Below are 24,311 nucleotides of genomic sequence, written 5' to 3'. Positions count from 1 at the left end.
CCAATGAAACTTTAAATAAATCTTTATCTCCTTCATAAAACAGCTAATAATGTATAAACATTCTACCAAAAAAGTAATTTTCAATAAGAACACCACTTTAAAACTGATGAAGGTTAACAGAATTCTTTTTTGTTTTGTTTTTCCCTCACCTGAGGATATGTGGTGTGTGTGTGTACTGATGTTAGAGAGGGGAATGGAGTGGGAGGGAGGGAGGGACAGAGAGAGAGAGAGAGAGAGAGAGAGAGAGAGAAACATAGATGTGAGAGAAACACATCAATTGGTCAGGGATCAAACCTGCAAACCAGGTATGAGCCCTTGACTGGGAATTGAACCCACGGCCCTCTGGTGCACAGGCTGATGCAATGAACCACATAGGCCAGAGCTACAAAAAAAGATTTAATGCAAGAGCCAACAGTTAAAATGCTTTGCATTAATTTCTATAGGTCTCTATAATATTTTGAAATATTATTGACAAAATGTATTTAAAATATGAAAATGTTTGAAATTTTAAATTTAAAAAGTCTATTGTGTTAAAGCTAAAATTCAAATTTGGAATAAAGTCATAATTTACTTGTGACAAAAATATATATATATATATCTGCACTACCACCATTTCCAAATTCAATTCCTTTTAAAAGTTTTGACTTCCGACTTCCGGTCAAGATGGTGGCGTAGGTAAACGCGGTATCGTGTCCTCCCACAACCACATCAAAGTTACAACTAAACTACAGAACAAACATCATTCAAAACTGCCTGAAATCAAGCTGAATGGAAGTCCTACGACTACGGAATTAAAGAAGCAGCCACAACCAGACTGGTAGGAGGGGTGGAGGTACGACGGGCTGGTCCCACACCCACATGTGGCGGATAAAAATCAGGAGGGCACCTCGGCTAAGAAGGTCCTCCCTGAGGACCGAGGGGTTCCCATCCCACACCAGACGCCCCGCTCAGGGTTCCAGTGCCAGGAAGAGAATCCCCTTAACTTCTGGCTGGAAAAACCAGCAGGAAATGAGGCTCAGGGAAGCTGACGCGGCTGGAGCCCCAGGCAGCTCCTTAAAGGGCCCGCGCGCGGACTTATCGGACTCACTTCCTTTAAGCTTGGAGGGGAGGCAGCTCGAGGGGCACCAGAGACATACAGAGAAGAACTGAGCTGTTTGGCATTGGAGCGAGGGCTGGAGAGGGGGCTTTCCTTGGGACAGACTTGCAGTCAGAGGCCTTTGTTCCTTTGGTGAGCCCTTCCCTGGGGGCAGACAGCCGCCATATCTGGGACTCCAGCAACCTGGTTCACAGTTTGCCCCGCCCCACCCAGCTTTCAGGCCCATCCAAGCTGTTGCCAGTTGGTTAACTATAGGACTGGCCTGTCTGGGATCCTGTTTCAGGTTTTCCTAAATTCTTTCAAACAAGCAGCATCTGGTCTCAGATAGCCCCATATCTCTTGTTAAGTAATAGACAGAAAGAAACAGAGAGGCAGCCAAAATGAGGAGACAAAGAAACAGGTCCAAAATTAAAAAACAGAACAAAACTCCAGAAAAAGAACTAAACAAAATGGAGATAAGCAACCTAACAGATGCTGAGTTCAAAAACTGCTTATAAGGATGCTCAATGGACTTAGTGAGAACCTCAGCGAACTTAGTGAGGGCCTCAAGAGCATAAAAAAGAACCAGTCAGAAATGAAGGAGGCACTAACTGAAATAAAGAATAATTTACACAGATTCAATAGTAGAGTACGTAGAAGAAGCAAACCATTGATTTGGAATATAAGGAAGCAAAAAATGCCCAATCAGAACAGCAAAAAGAAAAAAGAATCCAAAAAAATGAGGATAGTGTAAGGAGCCTCTGGGACAACTTCAAGCGTGCCAACATTCGCATCTTAGGGGTGCCAGAAGGACAAGAGAGAGAACAAGAAATTGAAAACCTGTTTGAAACAATAATGGTAGAAAACTTCCCTAACTTGGTGAAGGAAACAGACATACAAGTCCAGGAAGCACAGAGAGTCCCAAACAAGATGAAGCCAAGATGCCCACACCAAGAAACATCATCATCAAAATGCAAAAGGTTAAATACAAAGAAAGAATCTTAAAAGCAGCAAGAAAAAAGCAGTTAGTTACCTACAAGGGAGTTCCCATAAGACTGTCAGCTGATTTCTCAAAAGAAACTTTGCAGGCCAGAAGAAAGTGGCAAGAAATATTCAGGGTGATGAAAAGCAAGAACCTACAACCAAGATTACTCTATTCTGCAAAGCTGTCATTTAGAATCATGACATATAACGAGTTTCCCAGACAAGGAAAATCTAAAGGAGTTCATCACCACCAAACCATTATTATATGAAATGTTGAAGGGTCTTCTTGAAGAAAAAGATAAAAAATATGAACAAACAAAATGGCAATGAATATATATCTGTTGACAACTGAATCTACAAACAAAATGAACAAGCAGAACAGAAACATTCTCATAGATACAGAGAACATTTTGTTGGTTGCCAGATGGGAGGGGGGTTGGGAGAATGGGTGAAAAAGGTGAAGGGATTAAGAAGTACAAATTGGTTGCTAGATGACAAACCTCAAAGAGAAGGGGGGTTGGGGAGTGGGAAGAAATAAACCAAAGAATTTATATGCATATATGCATAACCAATGGACACAGACAACAGTGTGGGAAAAGGCAGGAGGGGGATGGGAGTGGGGAGGAGGGGGTCAATGGGGGAAAAATGAGGAACATCTATAATACATTCAACAATAAAGATTAAAAAATAAAATAAATAAAAGTTTTGACCTCCTAGGAAATATCATTTGAATCTAAAGAGAGACTATTCCATTTGTGTTCTCAGCAAGATTTAACAAATGGATGATGCTGACATTAGCCAGGTTACTTTTTTTTTTTTATCCTCACTCGAGGACATTTTTGTTGTTGTTGTTGTTGTTCAGATAGAGTGGGAGGGAGAGAGAAAGAGAGATAAAAACATTGACGTGAAAGGGACACATTGAATGGTTGCCACCCGCACTACCCAATCAGGGCAGGGGACGAACTGCAACCAAAGCACATGCCACTAGCAGGAACTGAACCAGGGTCTCTCCATACCACAGGCCAATGCTCTAACCGCTGAGCCAAACCAGCTAGGGCCAGGTTACTTTTTTTTAAATCCCCACCTGAGGATATGTTTTTTTAAATTGAGTTGAGAGAGAGAGGAATGGGGAGAGAGAGAGAAACACCAGGTTGAGTGCGGCACACGCCCCGACCCGGGACTGAACCCGAAACCTAGGTCTGTGCTCTGACTGGGAATCAAACTGGTCACTTTCTGGTGTATAGGATGATGCTTCAACCAACTGAGCCACCCAGCTAGGGCAGTCAGGTTACTATTTTGATCAGTAACAACTATAACATATAATATCGAGATTATTTTAAACCCCTTAGGGAACAGATACAAGAAAAAAAAAAAAAGTAATAATATCCCAAAGTGGAGTGTTCATGATAAAACCAGTGCTTAAATAAACTATTAGAATAAAAATTGGTTTAGCTTTTAAAAACAATATGGCAAAATGTACGAAGAACCTCAAACTGTGTATACATTTTGACCAAGTAATTCTATTTTTAAAAATATATTTTGAGAGATTAATTAGAGATGCATATAAAGGGTTATGTAGAATATTCACACACCATTGCTTATAATACTGGAATTATAAAATTATACATATATATGTTATATTACATATACTCATATAATTTGTACATTATATGAAAATCATAAAAATTTTATAAATTATAAAATGATAAAAGCCCATAATTGAAGAATGGGAAGAAAAATTATGGGACATGCTGTGGCCAAGAATCGAACATAGCAACTTATACCCATATTTTCTATTAACACAGAAAATGTTTATGATACACACAATGTAATCTGTATATAAACAGAATATAAAACTATGTAAGTGCAGTATGGTCCCAATTTTGTTTCAAAAAGAAAAGGGGCGAAGGACTTATGAAATGCTCCAAATGTTAACAGAGTCTTCTCTAGATTTTATTTTTTATTATTTTTTTCTTTCTTTATTGATTTTAGAGAGAGAGGAAGGGAGAGGGAGAGAGAGAGAAACATCGATGAGAGGAAACATCAACTGGCTGCCTCCTGCATCCCCCCAACTGTATATCTGGCCCACAACCTGGGCATGTGCCTGACTGGGAATCAACTGGCAACCTCTTGGTGCATGGGTTGATGCTCAACTACTGAGCCACACAGGCCAGGGGAGTCCTCTCTAGATTTTATTTTGTCCTTTTAAGCCTATCAACATTTTCAGTGAAACTTTTGTTATTAAAATAAAATAAAAACTTTGTATTAAATGAAAGATAACAAATACAAAGACCTGTATTCAAATAAACTTGAGGTCTGAATTTTCTATTTACAGATAGAACACAAGAGTAGGCTTGGGTACAAACTTATTTCCAATACTTGCTGGTTTTGTGACTCAAGAGAAATTCTAATATGTTTACATTTAATCGCTCCCTGTAAACTGAGGCCAGCAGCACCCATTTATTCATAGGGTTGTTGCAAGGATTAAATGCCATAATCCACATAAGCTTCTTAGCACAGTGAAAAAAATATTATCATTGTTTTTATTATTACAACAATTATTACATGAACCTTTAATTTTTCAAATACTGTTTGAAACAAGTTGGGGCACAAAATAAATAATAGATATGGCAGACACTTAATGTTTGAAAGCTCTATTCTATGGTTCATAGTTAACGTGTGTGTGTGTTTCTGGGATAGAATTTTTGTTGTTATAATTATTAGATAACTTTCTATTTTGGAAAACTTTGAAATTTACAGAAAAGTTGCAAAGATTGTACAGAGTTCCTGCACACTCTGAACCCAGTTTCAGTTCCCACTGATGTTCTCATCTTATCTTACTATGATGCATTTATCAAAACTGAGACACCAACATTGACACATTATTTAATAACTAAATTGCAGACTTTGGTAACTTTGTTTTAAACTTTAAAAACATTACAGCGTCTTTGAATAGCCTTTTGTTCTTGCCTATGATACAATTTCATTATACTGTCATTTCACTTAAAGTGTCACAGAGCCTACTGACAACATTAAGTGAGGACTTACTGTACCCAGCTTAACCAGATTCAGGCTTCCAATAATTTATCGCCATGTCCCCAATTTCAAAATCATCTCTGAAAACTATGACAGGACTGCTAACTGTCCCTCAATCTCTATTGCTCAAAATTTTTCCTTCAATTAAATAACTTCCCCTTCTCCCTCCCTTATTGCTAGAATGTGAACTTGATGGCAGGAGCTAGGACAGCCACCTTGGATCTAAAAATGGAATTCACATGTTGGGGATAGCAGAGTCAGCCTGCCCTGGAACTCCTACTTCTGGGCTGTTACATAAACAAATTGTTCAAGCTATTGTTAGATTGGCTTTGTCCTAACCAGCATCCTGAGTAACACTAGGGGCTAAATATTTGCCACCCTTAAGTCTATTTAAAACAATATGCCATAGCTTCTAAAGGTAATTTCTTCTGTGTAATGAAATAAACAGAAATGTAGTTTTGTTTTTTATGGTGCATATATTGAAGAAAATATGTCTGTATGCTTTCTTTTCTCTTCAAATCTTCCAAACTTCTACCCTGTCCTCCCTTTTTACTCTCAGTTACTATGGAATAAATGTCCATGGTCTTATTTAAGGCCAGTCTCTTTACTTGAGCACCAGATCCATCCTTTTACCTACTTAAGGACCCCAATCCTGCAACAGTCCCTCTCTCTGCAGTATCAAATATGCTGTGATGTTCCCCCTATAAAATGCAAAACAAATAAACTCCATCTTCAATCCTCATCCAGCTATATTTTTCTATTCCCTTTAAGCTGAACTCCAAGAAAGAGCTGTCTTAAAACGTCTCCATTTCTGGTTCTCCCCATTTTCTCTTTGACCTACTGCGATCACACTGTTGTCACCGCCACTTCAATGAAACTACTCACCAAACAATCTTCGTATTTCTAAATCCAACAGTAAATACCGAATTATCACCTTTTCCTATTAACTATAAAACCACATTGCTTCCACACTTTGAAACACTTCTACTTGACTTTCAGGACACAGTTTTTTTATCTGCTTTTTCTCAGCCTCCTATGCTATATCCTCTCGCTCTTTCTGACTTCTAAATATGGAGTGGCTTAAAGCTTAGTTCTCCCCCTTCTCTAGCTATACTAGAAGCAAAATTAAGCATATATAGGAATTACAGGTTATTAGATAAAATGCGTTACAAACCTTGACAATGTAAAAAACAATAATTATCAGACATCAAGAAATGGGAAGAGGTAGGAGGACGTATGAATGTTAACTCCTTTCACAATAGGGAGTCTAGAAAAATTATAACATCTTAATATTTTCCTTTTTTAATATTAGAGAGGTCTTTTAAGAAATAATCTCTTAGCTCTGGCCTGTTTGGCTCAGCGGTTAGAGGGTCTGCCTGCAGTCCAGAGAGACCCAGGTTCGGTTCCCACTAGGGGCACGTACCTCGGTTGCAGTTTGTCCTCAGCCCTGGTTGGGTCATGTGGGTGGCAACCACTCAATGTGTCCCTTTCACGTCAATGTTTCTCTCTCTCTCCCCATCTCACTCTATCTGAACAAAATATGGAAAAGTATCCTCGGGTAAGGATAAAAAAAAAAAAAGAAATAATCTCTTATACTACACATATACACATATGTTCTTATATTCAGTAATAATTTTCTTTTTGTTCTGCTTAATTTAAGCAAATTTATTTATTTATTTATTTTCTATCCTCACCCGAGGACACTTTTCCCATTTTTTGCACAGACAGAGTGGGAGGGAGAGAGAGGAAGAGAGAGAGAGAGAAACATCGACGTGAAAGGGACACATCGAGTGGCTGCCACCCGCACGACCAACCAGGGCCGGGGACAAACTGCAACCGAGGTACATGCCCTTAGCGGGAACCGAACAGGGGTCTCTCCGGACCACAGGCCGATGCTCTAACCACTGAGCCAAACCGGCCAGGGCTGAATTTAAGCAAATTTAAATGTAATACTTTTTATTAAAAAATGGCATGTGTATTAGTAAAGTGTTTATCACAAGATAATAAACAATTCTTACTATTTTAAGAAAAGAATAGGAGCAGAGATTAGAATATTGTTTGAGACTAAGTATCTAAGAGTAACTCCTAGAACAACACAGCAAAACTGGTTGTTGTCCAAAGGCTGGCTCTAGAAACATACTGTATTCACTCTAATCCAGGGGATTACTGAATCATGTTCTGTCTGTTCAATCCACTGCAGCAAAATGGATGACCTGCGTAATACCACCTCTCTCTCGATTTAACTCAGCACCAAATCCAAGGAGTTAATGATATACCAGAATAAAACACTTTAATACTTATGTTTTATTTATAACTCATATATTTAAGTACTCTGTAATTTCACTACACATTTATTTTTTAATTCCTTAGTGCCTGTAATTATTTTAGGATTAGATTCTAATAGCAATAAATTAACAATAGCTTGTTTACAAAACATTGAAATAATATTTTCTGAAACAACACTGAAGTATTATTTTCAGAAAATGCTTCCACACATGCTCTGTATTAAAGATGTTAGACCTAAGAACATTAATACATTAGTAATACACTCAGGTAAATATTAGCTAATTTCATAAGAGTTTAGCAAAGAAAATAATTTTTGTGTAAGATAATGTACATCTAATTTCCAATTTGGCAGTATACAGGGATTTTCAACCAATAATGGTCAAATAAAAATACTTTTAAACCCTAGATATTCTCCAGGTTTTCTACCTTTCCATTATAAAACTTAGCTTTTTTTCCACACTAGATTGAATTTTTAAAAGCTCAAATAATGTTACTGAGGAAAAAAAAGAATTTCTTCCCCAAATTATTCTGCGTTGTTTACACTTAACTCCAAAAATGTACAAAACATTATAAGTGAATGCTTTTAATGAGAACGTATACTTTCATCAGTGTTTTAACAAATATAAGTATACAAAATGATTTAAAGTAATTTATATATTACCTGGCCACATCCAGGGGCAGTGCATAGAAAGGGTTTGTCATCACTCATATTCCACAGGTCCTTGTATTGCCTATAATAAAACATTAAGAAATGGCTAAATGTTTTACAGTAGATATTTTTAAATAAGGAATAATATAAACTAAAATGTTTTTTTATTTTCAATGTTTATTACTTTTTCTATCCGAAAGTGAATTAATATACTTTTACTGGACATTTTAACCCTATCTTCTATCTTATTATGAGTAGACAAATATATGTAACATGGTAGGGCCCCAGCTGGGTGGCTCTATTGGTTGGAGTGTTGTCCCGTACTCCAAAAAGGTTGTAGGTTTGATCCCTGGTTGGGGTGTGTACGGGAGGCAAATGCTCAAGATTTGTCTCTCATATCGATGTTTCTCTCTCTCATATCAATAAACATATCCTTCGGTGAGGCTTAAAAAAGGGGGGGGAGGGTAGGAACCCTAGTCTATCAGGCTAAATCTTTCCTGTTAAATAGTAGAGAAATACTGTAGTTAGAAAACCACCCTTTAACCCCCAATAAAATAATGGATCTAGGCAACTGTCATCAATGTCTGATAAAACCATTAGGAAAAAATTGATGGGAACTTTATAATGGATGGATAGAGCTGACAGCACCTAAACTTACTGGTCAGTCTTAAATTAGTATCATTAAAAGTAGGACAAAAAGACATTATGTGTTTCATGACAAGATGCAATAGAAAACAAAGTATTCTTGGGGGAAAAATAAGTCAAACTTGAATATAATCAAGTCTCTGTAGATCCAACTTCAAGAAATATAGGTGACAGAGAAACATGTTAAACAAACACTACCAGGTTGCAACTAACTAAATGCTATAGGACAAAAGACCTGGCCGCTTCAGTAAATAAACAGCATATGGAGCAAAAGAGAGGAGGTGGATTGGGGAGTAGAAAATAAGGGAAACTGTTTTAGGTTAAGTGATTTAATAGCCCTGGCCTGAGTGGCTCAGTTGGTTAGCCATGGTCTCTACATTAGGAGGCTGCCAGTTTGATTCCAGGTCAAGGGCACATGTCTGAGTTGTGGGCTCAAGTCCAGGTGGGGGGCAGAGGCATGCAGGAGGCAGCCAATCGATGTTGTGCTCACATGGATGTTTCTCTCTCTCCCCCTTCCCCTTTCCCCACCTCTTAAAAAAAAAAACCACAAATCAATAAACTATTTTTTTTTTAAATGTTTAAAAGATACTAACCAAATGTAATATGGTGACCTTTTTGGTTCCCGATTTGAACAACTACAAAAAGATTTTTTTTTTGTTTTTTTTTGTTTTTTTATCCTCACCCGAGGACATTTTTGCATTTTTTGTTCAGACAGAGCAGGAGGGAGAGAGAGGAAGAGAGAGAGGGAGAAACATCGATGTGAAGGGACACATCGAGTGGCTGCCACCCGCACGACCAACCAGGGCCGGGGACAAACTGCAACCGAGGTATGTGCCCTTAGCGGGAACCGAACCCGGGTCTCTCTGTACCGCAGGCCGACGCTCCAACCGCTGAGCCAAACCGGCCAGGGCCAAAAAGATATTTTTAAGTCAAGATTACTTTCCTACTTTTCAATTTAAAGTTCCCAATTTTTCCTTCTATCAACTCATAGGTTTTTGTTTTTGCTTTCTTTCTAGAAATTATATAACAACTGTATTTGACTCAACTAGAAATTCTTTCCTTTTCAACACTAGCTTGTTAACTCTTTAGAACAATGTTTCCCAAAGCATCTCCAATAGAGATGACAATAGCTATTACAGAAAAAAGGTATGTGGCCAAACAAACCTGGAAAATGCTAGAGTATTTTTATTTTTTTTGGTATGACTTTTCAGAACCATCAATATGGTCAAGTGAAATGACTAAAGGAGCACCTGGAATATTTTTTCCATATCCATTTGCTATTTGAACACTTTTTTCCAGAATATCTCATGGGACTAGCATTATTTGTAACTCATTTTAGGAAAAATCAAAAACCTAAAATATGTTTATGTTTGTCATAGTTAAGTGTATTTTAATGTTCTATTTAATATTTTAAAACAATAGGATATTCACGCCCGGCCAGTGTGGCTCAGTGGATTGAGCGTCACCCCATAGACTGAGAGGTCCCAGTTCGACTCCCAGTTAGGGCACATGGCAGGTTGCAGGCTTGATCCCCAGTAGGGGGCATGCAAGAGGCAGCCAATAGATGTTTCTCTCTCACATTGATAGTTTTTTTTATCTCTCGCTCCCTTCCTCTCTAAAAAAAAAAAAAAATCAATAAAAACATATTAAAAAAAACAACAATAGGATATTCAGCTCAACTACACACTTAGATATGTGTTTTTTTATTAATGGAAAAAGCACTAAAATATTTATCTAGAAACAACCTATAAAAAATATACTCTAAAGTATTAAAAATGGCTAAAAATAGCAAATATTGCATACATACCTGGCAGAATTTACATGTAACTTGAATTTCATTAAGTTGAACAACTTATCACGTCCTTTTTTTCATGGCAAGGATACTGGGGGGAAAAAAAGTGGTTTTCCACTGTAATAATTTTGAAACATTTCTTGAAACTCTATAGAAAAAGACAACTCTCAAATAACTGAAACTGTAATATTACTGTAATCCAAAACTCCAATCACTATTAAGAATCTTTATAATAGAGTACTGCTTCTTAAATATGAACGCGACCCATGTAAATGTCTTAAACACATATAAAATGTATAAAGATACATATATATTTGTTTTATTTTTCTTATTGATTTTTAGAGAGCGAGGAAGGGAGAGGGGAGAGAGAGAGAGAGAGAGAGACATCAATGAGACAGAACATAGACTGTCCACCTCCTGCATGACCCCCCACTAGAGATCAGGCCCACAACCTAGGCACGTGCCCTTGCCAGAAAATGAACTGGTGACCTCTTGGTGCAGTTGACACTCAACCACTGAGCCATACCAGCTGGGCTATTCAGAAGGCAATTTTTTTAAATGCAGTTCATGGCCCGGGCCAGTTTGGCTCAATGGTTAGAGTGTTGGCCTATAAACCAGAAGAGTTCCCGCTAAGGGCCCGTACTTTGGTTGCAGTTTGTCCCCGGCCCTGGTTGGGGTTGTGTGAGTGGCAACCAGACAATGTGTCTCTCTCACATCGGTGTTTCTTTCTCTCTCTTCCCCCCTCACTCCCTCTCGCTCTATCTGAAGATAAATGCAAAAATGTCCTCAAGTGAGGATAAAGAAATAAATAAATAAATAAAATGCAGTTCATGGTGGTTAAGTTCTTAGCCTAATTCATCAAAGTCTATGTGCCCCATAATGTATTTGATCTATATAACCAGCTCTCTCTTCCATAACTTTATTACTTACTTATTTGATATTAACTTCAGGACAAGTAACATACTGAAATTATTCAGGTCAGTGGCCCATTTTCAAAACTCTGCTAATATTATTTCATCCTCATAATTTTGTTTCTAACTTTGGTGTCAAGAATGTCTTGCCCAGAGATAGTGGATAATTCTTGTAGGGAAATCTGTAAACAGCTTCAGCTCTGAAGCCTGAGTAAGAGTGATGGGGTATAAGAGATAGCAAGAAGAAAGTTTTTCCCTGGCCCCAGGCAAAACTTATATCTAGTAAGATTTCATTTCTTCATTCACATCCATCTTTACCATGCTGTCTGTGAGAAGAGGAAAAAAAACACTAGAATAAGCCAAAGGAAACCTATAAAAGTTATGCTTCTGTCATTATCAGTAGAATGTGGGCTCAATGAGGGGAACACATTATTTTTGGGTTAACTACCTAAAACCGTGCCTATTCATAACATTTACTCATGAAATATTAAAGAGCTGTATGACATAAACAAGTCAAATAAGTTTACAGTTGTCCCTAGCCACTTCACGCTTTGACTTTCGCGGCTTCACTATATCGCGGTTTTTTCAAATATATTCATTAAAAAGTTGATCAAGACAGTGAAAATGATACAGCACGTTCTTGGTTGTTGAGTCAATTATACACCCCTGTATGATAGTTAAAATTAAAATTACTGTACTTAAGAACTGTACGCCTATGTATTTGAGCACCCCAAGAGTCCTTCAACGCCAGGTGCAACTGCTCAAGTCTGGAACAGATTAACTGCGATAAACGAGGGACAAATGTAGTTTATTTACCACTTTATTACTTTGAAAAACCAAAGCAATATATATATATTTTTATAATTTTCTTTTCCTCACCTGAGCACATTTTTTGTTCAGATAGAGTGGGAGGGAGAGAGAGAGAGAAACATCAATGTGAAAGGGACACATCTAGTGGCTGCCACCCGCACGACCAACCAGGGCCGGAGACAAATTGCAACCGAGGTACGCGCCTCCAGCGGGAACCGAACTCGGGTCTCTCTGGACCGCAGGCCAACGCTCTAACTGCTGAGCCAAACTGGCCAGGGCCCAAAGCAATATTTAAATGTAGTTAAGTTTCAGGAAGTATTTAAATACCAAATATATGTCAAGATCAAGATTTTTCGAAAAAAGTGCTTGAACTTGAGAAACTTTCAGTCTAGCAAAAGAACAAGGAATACAGAAATCTAATTTTAATTCCTTTGGTAAGAATGAGAGTTAAAATACTATGAGAATATAGAGGTAGTACAGGGACCAATCTGATAGTTCTAGAAATGCTTTCTGAGAGATTTAACCCTCGGTACCCTTCTCTCTCACCCTTTCTACTTCCCCACCACAACTGTCTACTTTCTCTAAAAAAGAAGGTCCTTACATACATAACAGCCTATTTCCTAGCCAACCAACAGAAATTCCCATTCCTTATTACTATTTTCCTAATACCTAGCTGAGGTAGCTGTAAATATAACAGCTGAAGCACTCTGAGACATAAATGATAATTCCTCTGAGAGGCCTAAATGCCATCTCTGTTAATCTAACTGAATCTCAAGCCTCTAAATCCAGGCTTATATTCCTTTTACAGCAAGACTGGAAATATGCTCATAGGAAAGCCTGGGAGACTTTTGTGAAACTATACATTTTCAAGGAAGTCAATGACTGCAGATAGAGAACTGTTAATATACCACACCACTCTCTCTGACAAGCATCCACACCTATACTGGTGGGAAAATCACTCCCATAAAGAAAACAAAGGAGGGCCCTGGCCAAGTGGCTCAGTTGGTTGGAGCATCCTCCTGTACACCAAAAAGTTGTGGGTTTGACTCCCAGTCAGAGCACACACCTAGGTTACGGGTTTGATCCCCGGCTGGGCACATGCAGGACGCAACTGATCAACTTTTCTCTCTCACATTTATGTTTCTCTCCCTCTAAGCCCACTTCCTCTCCTTAAAAATCAATAAAAAACATATCCTCAGGTGAGGATTAAAAAAAAGAGTACACAAGAGGGTTCTAGGCAATTTAAAGTAAATCAGCTTCTTTGGTTTCTCTATTTCTCTCAACATTTCTTCTTATACTCTTTATCTTGTCCTAAGAATCTAGTGTTATCCAAATTTACCCTTTGCTTCTTTCAGTCAACAAATACGTATTTGAAAGTCTACTTTGTGCATGGCACTATGCCAGATGCTAGGAATACAGTGGTGAATTAAGACAAACACCTGTTCTTAAAGAGTCCAGGATAATAAAGGAGCTTACACTAAACTAATCTAGCATCCAGCTCAGACCTCCTTTTTCCAGTGTTCTAGGATAATTTCACATATAAACATGTATATGTTCCTCATATTTTCTGTATTTCATTACTATAAGGCATTTTATTTGGAACATCAAACTTGGTTAAAGGTATACTTAGAAAAATTTTGCTTGTTAAAACATAGCCAGAGTATACCCTGGCCAGGTGGCTCAGATGGCTGGAGCATCGTCCTGTACATCAAAAGGTTGTGGGTTTGATTCCCGGTCAGGGCACATACCTGGGTTGCGGGTTCAATACCTAGTCCGAACGGGAAACAACTGATCAATGTTTCTCTCCCCTTCTCCTGCTGACCCTTCCCCTCTCTCTAAAAATCAATTAAAACATATGGTGAGGATTGAAAAAAAAACAACAAAAAAACCATAGCCAGGACAATTTCCACTATTCTGTATCCCACATAAATGATCAATCTCATATAATTAACTAAAAACCCTTTAATGGTGAAGTTATAAATGGGGTTCAGAAGGTCATAGTTATTTCCTCACAATCTGAACTAAATTACATCTACTGAACTCAGATGTAGTAAAGAACTTTAAATTTGCTCCCAGAAAAATACAGAAGAGCAAAAAGAAAAAAAAAAGGTCACCCAAAATACCACCACTCAGAGATAACTACTGTTTAACATTCCAGAATACATATTCCAGTCTTACAAATGTATGGAGATACATAACTTTAAAAATGGTAAAAACAGTACCATAACTTCCTTTAAAATGCAATTACTTAATTCTGCCGCATCATTAAATAGTATCATTAAATACTAGATTTTATTTTTATTTTTTTCCCTTTATTGATTTTACAGAGAGAGGAAATGAGAAGGAAAGAGAGACACAAACATCAATGAGAGAAACATGGACTGGCTGCCTCCTGCAAGCCTCCCCCCCCCCCGGGGATTGGGCCCACAACCTTGGCATGTGTCCTGACCGGGAATGAAACTGGCGACCTCTTGGTGCATGGGTCAACGCTCAACCACTGAGCCAAACCAGCCAGACTTAGATTTTATTTTTAATAACTATATAGTATTCCATCATACAGATATAACCTATTCTAACTAATTCTCTATTTGTGAATTTTCACCATCAATGACTATCCTTGAGGACAAATTTTTGTGCAGTATCTGTAATCATTTCTACAGGATGAATTTCTAGATATGTGAAATTGCTGTCAAAGTGAAGGCATTTTAATTTTTAACTTTTTAAATGTTTTTTTTTTTTCCAATTATGGTTTACATTCAATATTATTTTATATTAGTTTCAGGTACACAGCATAAGTGGTTAGACAATCATATACTTTACAAAGTGTTCTCCCTGATATTTCTAGCAACTACCTGGTACCATATATAGTTATTACAGTATTACTGACTATATTCCCTATGCTGTACTTTAAATCCCCATGGCTATTTCGTAAGTACCAATCTATACTTCTCAATCACTTCACCTTTTTTACCCAGTCTCCCAACCACTCTTCCCTCCAGCAACATCAATCTGTTCTCTGTATCTATGGGTCTGTTTGTTTTGTTTGTTCATTTATATTGTTCTTTGAGTCCACATATAAGTAAAATCATATGGTATTTATCTTTCTCTGACTTATTTCACTTAGCACAATACACTCAAGGTCCATCCATGCTGTCACAAAGGGTAAGGTTTCATTCTTTTTTATGCTGAGTAACATTCCTTTTTATATTATGTACCACAGCTTTTTTATTCATTCCTTTACTGATGGGGACTCAGGCTGCTTCCATAGTTTGTCTATTGTAAATAATGCTGCAATAAACATGAAGTACATATATTCTTTCAAATTAATGTTTTGGATTTTTAAGGCATATTTTTAAGGTTTTTGATTTATATTTCTAAACTATCCTCAAATATATAATATTGATTTCTACTTTACAGGTAGTATACAGAAAGGCCTCATTTCTCAACGTCCACACCAACAGTAGATATTATTTTTTAACATTTTTGTCAGATCAGTTAAAAAAACAAAACAACACCTAATTTTAAAGTCAAGGTTGAACTTTTTCATACGTATAAAATGGTCCTATGTAGTTATCTGTGAAATGCTTATTTTGCTGATTCTTAAAAAAATAAAATGTTAAAACAAAATTCTCTTTCTTGAATATAGAACATAGGCTCTTTCTTATGATACGGATTTCTGATCATGTACCTCACTATGTTCCTGATCTGGTCCTAACTACTCAACCTACAAAAGCAGTCCTGAAGGGTGAAATTACTTACTCAAGGTAAAAAATGAGACAAGAACCTTTCAACTGCTGTACTGTCTACCAATTGGCATGCCTTGCTCTACTAAACATATCAATTAAACCACCTTTGAAACAAATAGTACAGAAGGACTCTTTTGGAACTTATACGACTGGCCCTTTATCAAATAAAATCACACATAATATAAAGTGCCAATAAGAAAATAGTAAAAAACACTTTAAGGAAAGATGAATAGAAGAAAATAGGAGAAATTAACTGGCAAACCATTTCTTATAACTTAAAATTAATGTAAAAGTAAAGTCTCCAGGAGGAAAAAGGGGTGTCTTCATCGGAGGCAGCCAAATGCAGAGTGTTAGAGCCTGGGCAAGGTGAGTGAGCTAGGTGTCCATGGGTGGGAAGAGGAGTTGGACCTGAGGGGAGTATGAGTTGGGTGAGGAAATGTATGGAGGGGGTATATATACTGATGTGGGATGTCAATGCCTAAGTAGGGTGAGGAGGTATCCACATGAGGTAAGGAATGGAATTGGCACCAGTCCAGCAAAAGATGTCAGGGCCCAAGCAGGAGGATATCTACTTGATAAGGAGGAGAGGACATATTGACCATAAGCAATTCATTATATATATACACACACAGGAATTGACTGAACAAGTAAATATATCTAGGATGTAGTAGGTGAAGGTAAATTCATACTATGGGTGAAAGTATTATATACAATGAACCTTTGTGTTAAATGAGATCTGAAGATACTGGAGTGACCTCATGACTTCCCATGTAGATATAAAGATACAGAAATATAGATAACATGTACATGCATGCAGATGTATATATGAATATATATTCATATGTCTTCGTAGCTGTGCCCATTGAAGGGCCTGGGAACAATGATACTCTCATTAGTAACAAGCCCACTTAGCACCCAGATGTTGATACCATTATCCACCTAAAGGAAGCTGGCTCCTTGAAAATTTGGCAGATTTCAGGGCTGAGGCAGAGAAAGTACAGGATGGGCTTTGAATATCTTGAGCCAGAAAGTAAAAAAAGACTTACACGTGAATTTGGCCAAAAAGTGGCCAAATCTACAATTTGAAAATCAAAATAAATAATGGCAGTAATGGATCACATCACGAATAAAATAGGATTCCATTAATTCATACTGATATAAAAGAATAAACTGAAAGTTTGACAAGACAGAATATTTACATCCTCTCAAAAGTATCAATGTATAAAATGCATTTTATTCTCTCCCCTACAGGCCTTCTTTAATTTTATTTTAAAATTTATGAAAATGTTTAAACATACTAAAAAATAACAAGAACCCATAAAACCATTTTCCATAGTAATCAAGATTCACCCACACTGCATCTCTAAAAAAAATATGTACATCTTATTAGAATCATTTATAGTATAAAAACCTGGCAAACAACACCTCACTCAAGTGATCCAAATTAACACTAGAAATAGGGGAAATCAGTACCATATGTCCCAAGAGGATGCAAGAAGAAGGATATATTACCATTTCCGTTAGAGTCATGCCAAAGAAACATTAACTGAATTTAGTCATGAAGAACTATTATACAATCCCAAATTGAGGTACACTCTTCAAAATAACTGGCCTATAATCTCCAAAAGTGTCCGAGTCATCAAAGTCAAGAAAAGACCAAGGAACTGTTTCAGATTGAAAAAGAACAATGAGACCTAATGACCAACTGCAATTATAAAATTTAACCCTGAATCTTTTTGCTATAAAATAAAAGACATTATTGGTATAACTGGCGAAACTTAAATGTGATGTGCAAATTAGATGGTAGTAATATATTAATATTAATTTCTTGATTTTCATGGTTGTATTGTGGTTTTGTAAGAGAATGTTTTATTGTAGAAAACAAGTATTTGGGGATGATGGGATATCTTGCTGGCAACTTTTAAAAGATTCTGAACTTAAAGAAAAAGTTAAAAATCTAAATTAAAAAAATATTATAGTTTATGTAATTTGTAAATAATATGCACTAAAATAACTGACATATAACCATTATATAATTAGTATGTAGTTTTTAGCAGTAGTTATATACTCCAAAATATATGGATTCTCTAACAATTCTGTTTGTTTCTGGTTTATAACTTTCATGTTATGAGATATCAAAGAATAGAAAATTTATTCTGTACTGCAAAGTTCAGAGGAAACAGAATCATACTATAGTAGAACAATTTCCATATCTGAATAAAGACTCAAGGGGTGATATCAGACAATTATTTGTCCAAAAAGGATAGTTTCCTTTAAAAAAATATGAAATGTGAGTTAAAGCTGTTTATTAGATAACCCTTTAGGCTATAGTATCAATATTCCCAAGACATTTGGAATTCTGTCATTCAAACAATTCAGCTGACTAAAATGTTTGCTTTTTAAACATTTTTATAAAAAACAAATAAACAGGAAACTAATTCACATTTTAGAAAACAGTGTGGGTAAATGAATCTTAAAAAATAAATAGGAGAGAATCAATTACTGGTGACTAACTTGAGAAATCTCTATGTTCTAAAATGTGAATTTGACTGATTTTCTAGTTAGTTGGTTACAGAACTATAAATGCTGTAATCTTTTACCTTTAAAGCATGTTTCAAAGCAGATTTCTAAAATAAGGATAATACTAAATGTTTAATACAATGTACATCATTCCCAAACATTCCTAATACATATTATTTATTTATTTACTTTTATTTTTCAGTTAATCCTCACCCAAGGATATTTTTCCCATTGATTTTTAGGTAGAGTGGAAAGGAAGGAGGGATGAAGAGAGGGAGGAAAGGGGAGACAGAGACATCAATGTGAGAAGACACATCGATTGGCTGCCTCTTCTACACACCCTGACTGGGGTTGGGATCAAACCTACAACCCAGGTACATGCCCTTGACTGGGAATCGAACCTTCGACCCTTCGGTACACAGGCCGATGCTCCAACCACTGAGCCACACCAGCCAGGGCACAAATAATTTATTTTATGAAATTTATTTGGAAAGCATTTGACTATCTATTTTGTACCCAATACCATATTAAGGGTCATGAGAGAGTCTTCTATATCCTGAGTGTGAGGCTCCTTTTTTTCTTTTAACCTGCCCTCAAAATCAGCTTAGTAAAGAAGATAAACAAGTGAAAATAATACACATAATAATAAAGATATACACAGACACTATGGGAACATAGGGGAATAAGGAGCATACTGGAGGAGTCATCTCTCCTTAGCACCCACACTCCCCTTCTTAGAGAGCCTAACTGCCCGTAAAGGGCAATCTTGTATATCTATTCCCCTTAAATACTTGACTCAGGTGAACCAGAGGAGACACCTGACCAAGTTAAGCCAATCAGATTACCTCTTCAGGAAATTTGTAAAAGAAAAAAACAAAAATCAGCCAAACACAGGTGGGCACCAGAGATTCAAAATCATACTTGGGACTCACAGTGGATAGTTTCTGTCATGTTCATACTGATAAGAAATTAATGAAAGCCAGAACAGAGTAGGCACAGAAAAAGAAAGATGAGAAACCATGCAGCCACGATGAAGGGACACAGTTTCTGTGATGCCTAACTATGCTTATGATTGGGTCATAAGAGAGTCTTCTATATCCTGAGTGTTAGGCTCCTTTTTTTCTTTTATCTTGAATTTATCTGATTTTCTATCCCCTAACCAAGACAAGTAGCTGGCCAATCCTAGAGAGAGGATCTTGGAAGACTACTGAAGGAAGCAATGCCTGAGCTTAGTTTTCAAAATGAAAGAGGCATCAGCCAGTGAGAGATGATGTTTTGGGCAGAGGAGACACCATGTAGAAAGTACAATAAAGCAGAATACATTGAAGGTTCTCTAAGAACTTCTACTACATGTGGAACATAGAAGACAGGTGAGGCCAGAGAGAGAAGCACATCTTTAAGAGCCTTTAATGCCCTGGCCTGGCAAGGAGTTTCAATTCCATCCTTACACCTCAAACCCACCCCCTACTCTGAGGTTATAAACTAGGGCCCTGTGCCAAAATGTTGAGCTAAGAAAGTTTTCACATTTGTAACTGGTTGGGGTAGGGGTAGGAGAAAGGAAAGAAGAATAAGCAATAGAGCTCTGGCCAGGTAGCTCAGTTGGTTAGAGCATTATCCTGATAAGACAAGGTTTTGGGTTTGATCTCAAGTCAGGACACATACGAGAAGCAACCAAATCAATGCATAAATAAGTGGAACAACAAATCGATGTTTCTCTCTCCCCACCTCCTCTCCACCCCCCCCCCTTTCTAAATAAATAAATAAATAAAGTTTTTAAAAGAGACATGGAAGTAGGGAACAGACTGATGAAGCTCAGAAGGAAGGGGGTAGAGGGGCAGGAAGAGATAAACCAAAGAACTTATATGCATATATGCCTAACAAATGGACACAGATAATAATGCGGTGAAGGCAGGGGGTGGTGTGGGAACAGGGAGTAGGGAGAGTGAATGGGGGGGAGGAAATGAGGGACATCTGCAATACTGTCAACAATAAAGATTAAAAAAAAAGAAGAAGCAGCTAGAGAGACCATATGTAGCTCCATAAAGCCTAAAATACTTACTATCTGGTCCTTTAAAGAAAAAGTTTGCTTGTCCTGGCTGGTTTGGCTCAGCGGTTAGAGCGTTGGCCTGCGGTCCCGAGAGACCAGGGTTCAGTTCCCGCTAAGGGCACGTACCTCGGTTGCAGTTTGTCCCCGGCCCTGATTGGTCGTGCGGGTGGCAGCCACTCGATGTGTCCCTTCACATCGATGTTTCTCTCTCTCTCTGTTCCTCTCTCTCCCTCCCACTCCATCTGAACAAAAAATGGAAAAATGTCCTCGGGTGAGGAAAAAAAAAAAAAAAGAAAAAGAAAAAGTTTGCTTAACCCTGCTGTAAAAAATTGAAAAGATTTTCAGCAGGTGAACTAGATAATGAAAGGGGCATGTTGGTAAGATCACTAATAGAAATGTGGAGGATTAGAGAGAACAACACTATGTATAAGAAAACCAGTACAAATTACTGCTAACCTCAGGAAAGAGAATGATGGTCTGAATTCAAGAAGTGCCAATCAAAATGAGAGAAAAGGACCAGCATATGAATAAATGCTCTCAGGATAATCTCATTATCCTTAACATTGTTTCCAGACCCTTGCCAATAGTTTCTATCCTGCCTCCTATCCCAATCTTATGCTACCTCTTCCTCTCTTGGCTCTAATTATGCAGGCTTTTAATCAGTTCCTTCTCTCTGCCTCACTTCCCACTCATCCATCCCTTTAATTACCACTACTCACCTCTGATACCCTCCATCCACTATCCCCCTAACCTGAAATTCACAACTCATTTACCTAGACATTCAATAAATAAATAAGTAAATAAGTAAATACATAATATTTATTGAGTAGGGATTGTGCTAGCCTTCAGAGTACAATGATATAGACACATTCCCTGTCCTCATGGAATTTACATTTTATGGAAAATAGTTCTAAGCAAATCAGTAGACTTGAACATTTACGTTGGACAAGCAGCTCAAAATTATTTAATGTAGGTATCAGTGTATAAGAAAAGATTATCAAGATTTGCCACCTTTTCCTCCTTATACCTGCTGAAAAGTTACTTTTTCAAATACATATGTACATTTATTTTCCAAATTTTTGTCAAAATTAGAGTAAATGTACATTTACACAGTTTATCTTTTGATCTGAACCTCCAGATACAGACAGCATAGGCCAATTTGCTTGTGTATCTTGATATATCTGACAAAGTCTACTACCAGACCGCCCTGTTTTGAAAAATTCTGTATGCTAGGCCACATTTATTAAATCAATATTTTCTTTCCATTTTTATTTTTATTTACTTATTTTAATATGTTTTTATTGATTTTTTTTAGAGAGAGAGGAAGGCAGAGAGAGAGAGAAACAACAACGTGAGAGATACATCCATTGGCTGCCTCCTGCACACCCCCTACTAGGGATCAAGCCCACAAGCCCAGCATGTGCCTTAACCAGTAACTGAACTGGGACCGCTCAGTCTACTGGGCGATGCTCAATTCACTGAGCCACACTGGCTGGCTTATTTTTCCATTTTTAGAATCTACATCCCCAAATTATAAATGGTTTGAGACCAGAACTCATTGTACTTTGTATCTTTTAACATCAGCATACTGTGACTGCCACACAGATGTTTAATAAAGGTAAATGTTTGAATAAACAACTTCCTATTAATGTTTTTGATCAGCATGGAATAATCATGGTACTAAACTTAGTTGATACAATTCAAGCCAAAATAAATGTGACATTTTAGTTACCTTGTACAGCCTTAGAGATAACTTTTCATCCAAAATATTTTTGAAATGTAGAAAATGTGTCATGGATTAACTCCTGACACTATCCTTATAAAATCCTAGGAGAAACAGGACTTTCATATTAGGACCCTGTGCTATACAGAAAGCTCCCATGTCAGATAAGTTTAGGAGCCTCTGGGTTAAACAAAATTAAACACTTCAACGTAAGTCGTTGGTGTGTTATTATGTGCTGCTATGCATAGTAGCTCCAAAATTTTCAAATTTGCTAATGCTCAGAATTTTTGTTTTACTAGACACTATCAATATGGTAGAATACTAACATTCTGAGGACTAATATCTGAGAACATCTTTTGAATTTAGTAATACTTGAGAAACAATCACAAAATAAAAAGACCATTTTTACATTAAAAGCTTGAAATCTCTTACCTTTCTAGCGGGTGGGCCATGAGCTTTATTTACTCTGCTGCCAGGAATCCCTCAGCTCTAATTAGGTAAGCACTGCTTCTCAGGTTTCCTTCCAAGAGGCAGAAAAGAGTGAACTCATGACTCTGTGAGATCTAAAGAAAAAGCCTCATTGCAGTTCCACTCTATCCAATACATTTTTAAATGTGTTTTAATTTTTTAAATACATAAAGATTTTGCCTTCCATTCTATGTTTAAATAAATAAACAAATAAATAAATAAATAGTTTCTCTCCAAGGTCTTCAATGCTCCAGGAAGATGTTTATCTTGTGGCCTCCCATAACTCCAGGCGCACTGCCACTTATCAGAGGTATAAGTTTCAAGGATGGAAGTACAGCAGTAGAATCTTCGTGAAAGGAGAAAAATGAAGCTTTTTACCATAATAGAAGGGAGAAGTAGTCATAAGTGACAGGTGAAATGTCAGTGCTGAATTTGAGCATCACAATTGTTACAGTGAAGATTAATAGTGTTTCTTGTGTCTGTGCTACACAACATTCATGGGACCCAGTTTTTGTGCCGCTTATTTGGAAACAGGTTGACTTTTTTATACCTGAATCAGAATTAGGTTCAGCTGTAAGTGACAGGAAGCTCAAATAACAATGGCTTAAATGATTTAGAAGTTTATTTCTCATATAAACACAGGCACTTCAGAACTATGATTAGGGCCCTGGCCGGTTTGGCTCAGCGGTTGGAGCGTCGACCTGCGGTACAGAGAGACCCAGGTTCGGTTCCCGCTAAGGGCACGTACCTCGGTTGCAGTTTGTCCCCGACCCTGGTTGGTCGTGCGGGTGGCAGCCACTCCTTCGCGTCGATGTTTCTCTCTCTCTCTCTCCCTCCCGCTCTATGTGAACAAAAAATGGAAAAATGTCCTCGGGTGAGGATAAAAAAAAAAAAAGAACTATGATTAGGAGCCCAGGCTCTATTTTGTTGTTTTGTCACCCTTAAAATGTGGAGTCCCCTTCATGGTTTAAAATAACTGCTCAAGGTGTAGTCATTACATCTACTGATCAGACAACAGGAAGGAGAATGAGGATAAGCAACAGCTTCCCTTTAGGGAAACTTTTTGGAAATCTCACAGGACACTCCCATTTAGATCCCACAGGCTAGAACTTAAGTCACATGGCCAACGCTGGCAGGAAAGCTGAAAACATATTTTTTATTTCGCCATACGCTCAACTAACAAGGAAAAGAAGAATGAATATTGGTGGACAATTAGTTGTTTCTGTCATCATCTCCTTCTAAAATGTGAGATGGTTGCATAGTCTACTGAAGGGAGCTTTCAAAAGCAGCAAGTCCTGCCAATTGACCATGGAACAAGACCAATGTTCACAAGGACTTCTGTAAATACTCAAGGCCAATCTGTAGGTGATGGAAGGGGAAAATCTAAAGACCAGAATAACAATGCCAGAGTAAAGAAACAACCTATATAGTTGTACTTTGGGAAGATAAACTCATATAAGCAGCTCACAAAACACAGAATTACACAGGACCATTATGTAAGAATGGGAGTGCCCAAGGTGAGATTGGGTAAGAGCCTGGCAGAAAGCTCGCTTACAAAATGCATTAGGGAAAGGTGTGAGCCTGGAACCAAGATGTTAAAAGGGAAAGCAGACTTTCCT

The 24,311-nt window shown here is 37.4% G+C and overlaps 1 protein-coding gene across 2 annotated transcripts in view; it reads right to left on the bottom strand.

Moving 5' to 3' along the window:
• The window catches only part of ATF2 (activating transcription factor 2), a 68,076-nt gene extending 45,289 nt beyond the window's left edge, over window positions 1-22,787 (bottom strand). For both annotated transcript variants that reach the window (XM_036253717.1, XM_036253716.1), the window contains exons 1-3: window positions 22,657-22,787; window positions 10,483-10,558; window positions 8,043-8,112 (exon numbers count right to left, since the gene is read on the bottom strand). In XM_036253717.1, the coding sequence (XP_036109610.1) occupies window positions 8,043-8,112; window positions 10,483-10,514 (102 nt within the window). In that variant the 5' untranslated portion in view covers window positions 10,515-10,558; window positions 22,657-22,787. The remainder of the gene's footprint in view (window positions 1-8,042; window positions 8,113-10,482; window positions 10,559-22,656) is intronic.
• Between the last annotated feature and the right edge of the window lie 1,524 nt (window positions 22,788-24,311).

This window comes from Molossus molossus, unplaced genomic scaffold (assembly GCF_014108415.1).
Source record: "Molossus molossus isolate mMolMol1 unplaced genomic scaffold, mMolMol1.p scaffold_m16_p_11, whole genome shotgun sequence".
Taxonomy (NCBI): Eukaryota; Metazoa; Chordata; class Mammalia; order Chiroptera; family Molossidae; genus Molossus; species Molossus molossus.
The sequence above is the reverse complement of the archived record's forward strand: the minus strand, read 5'-3'. Positions and strand labels throughout refer to the sequence as shown.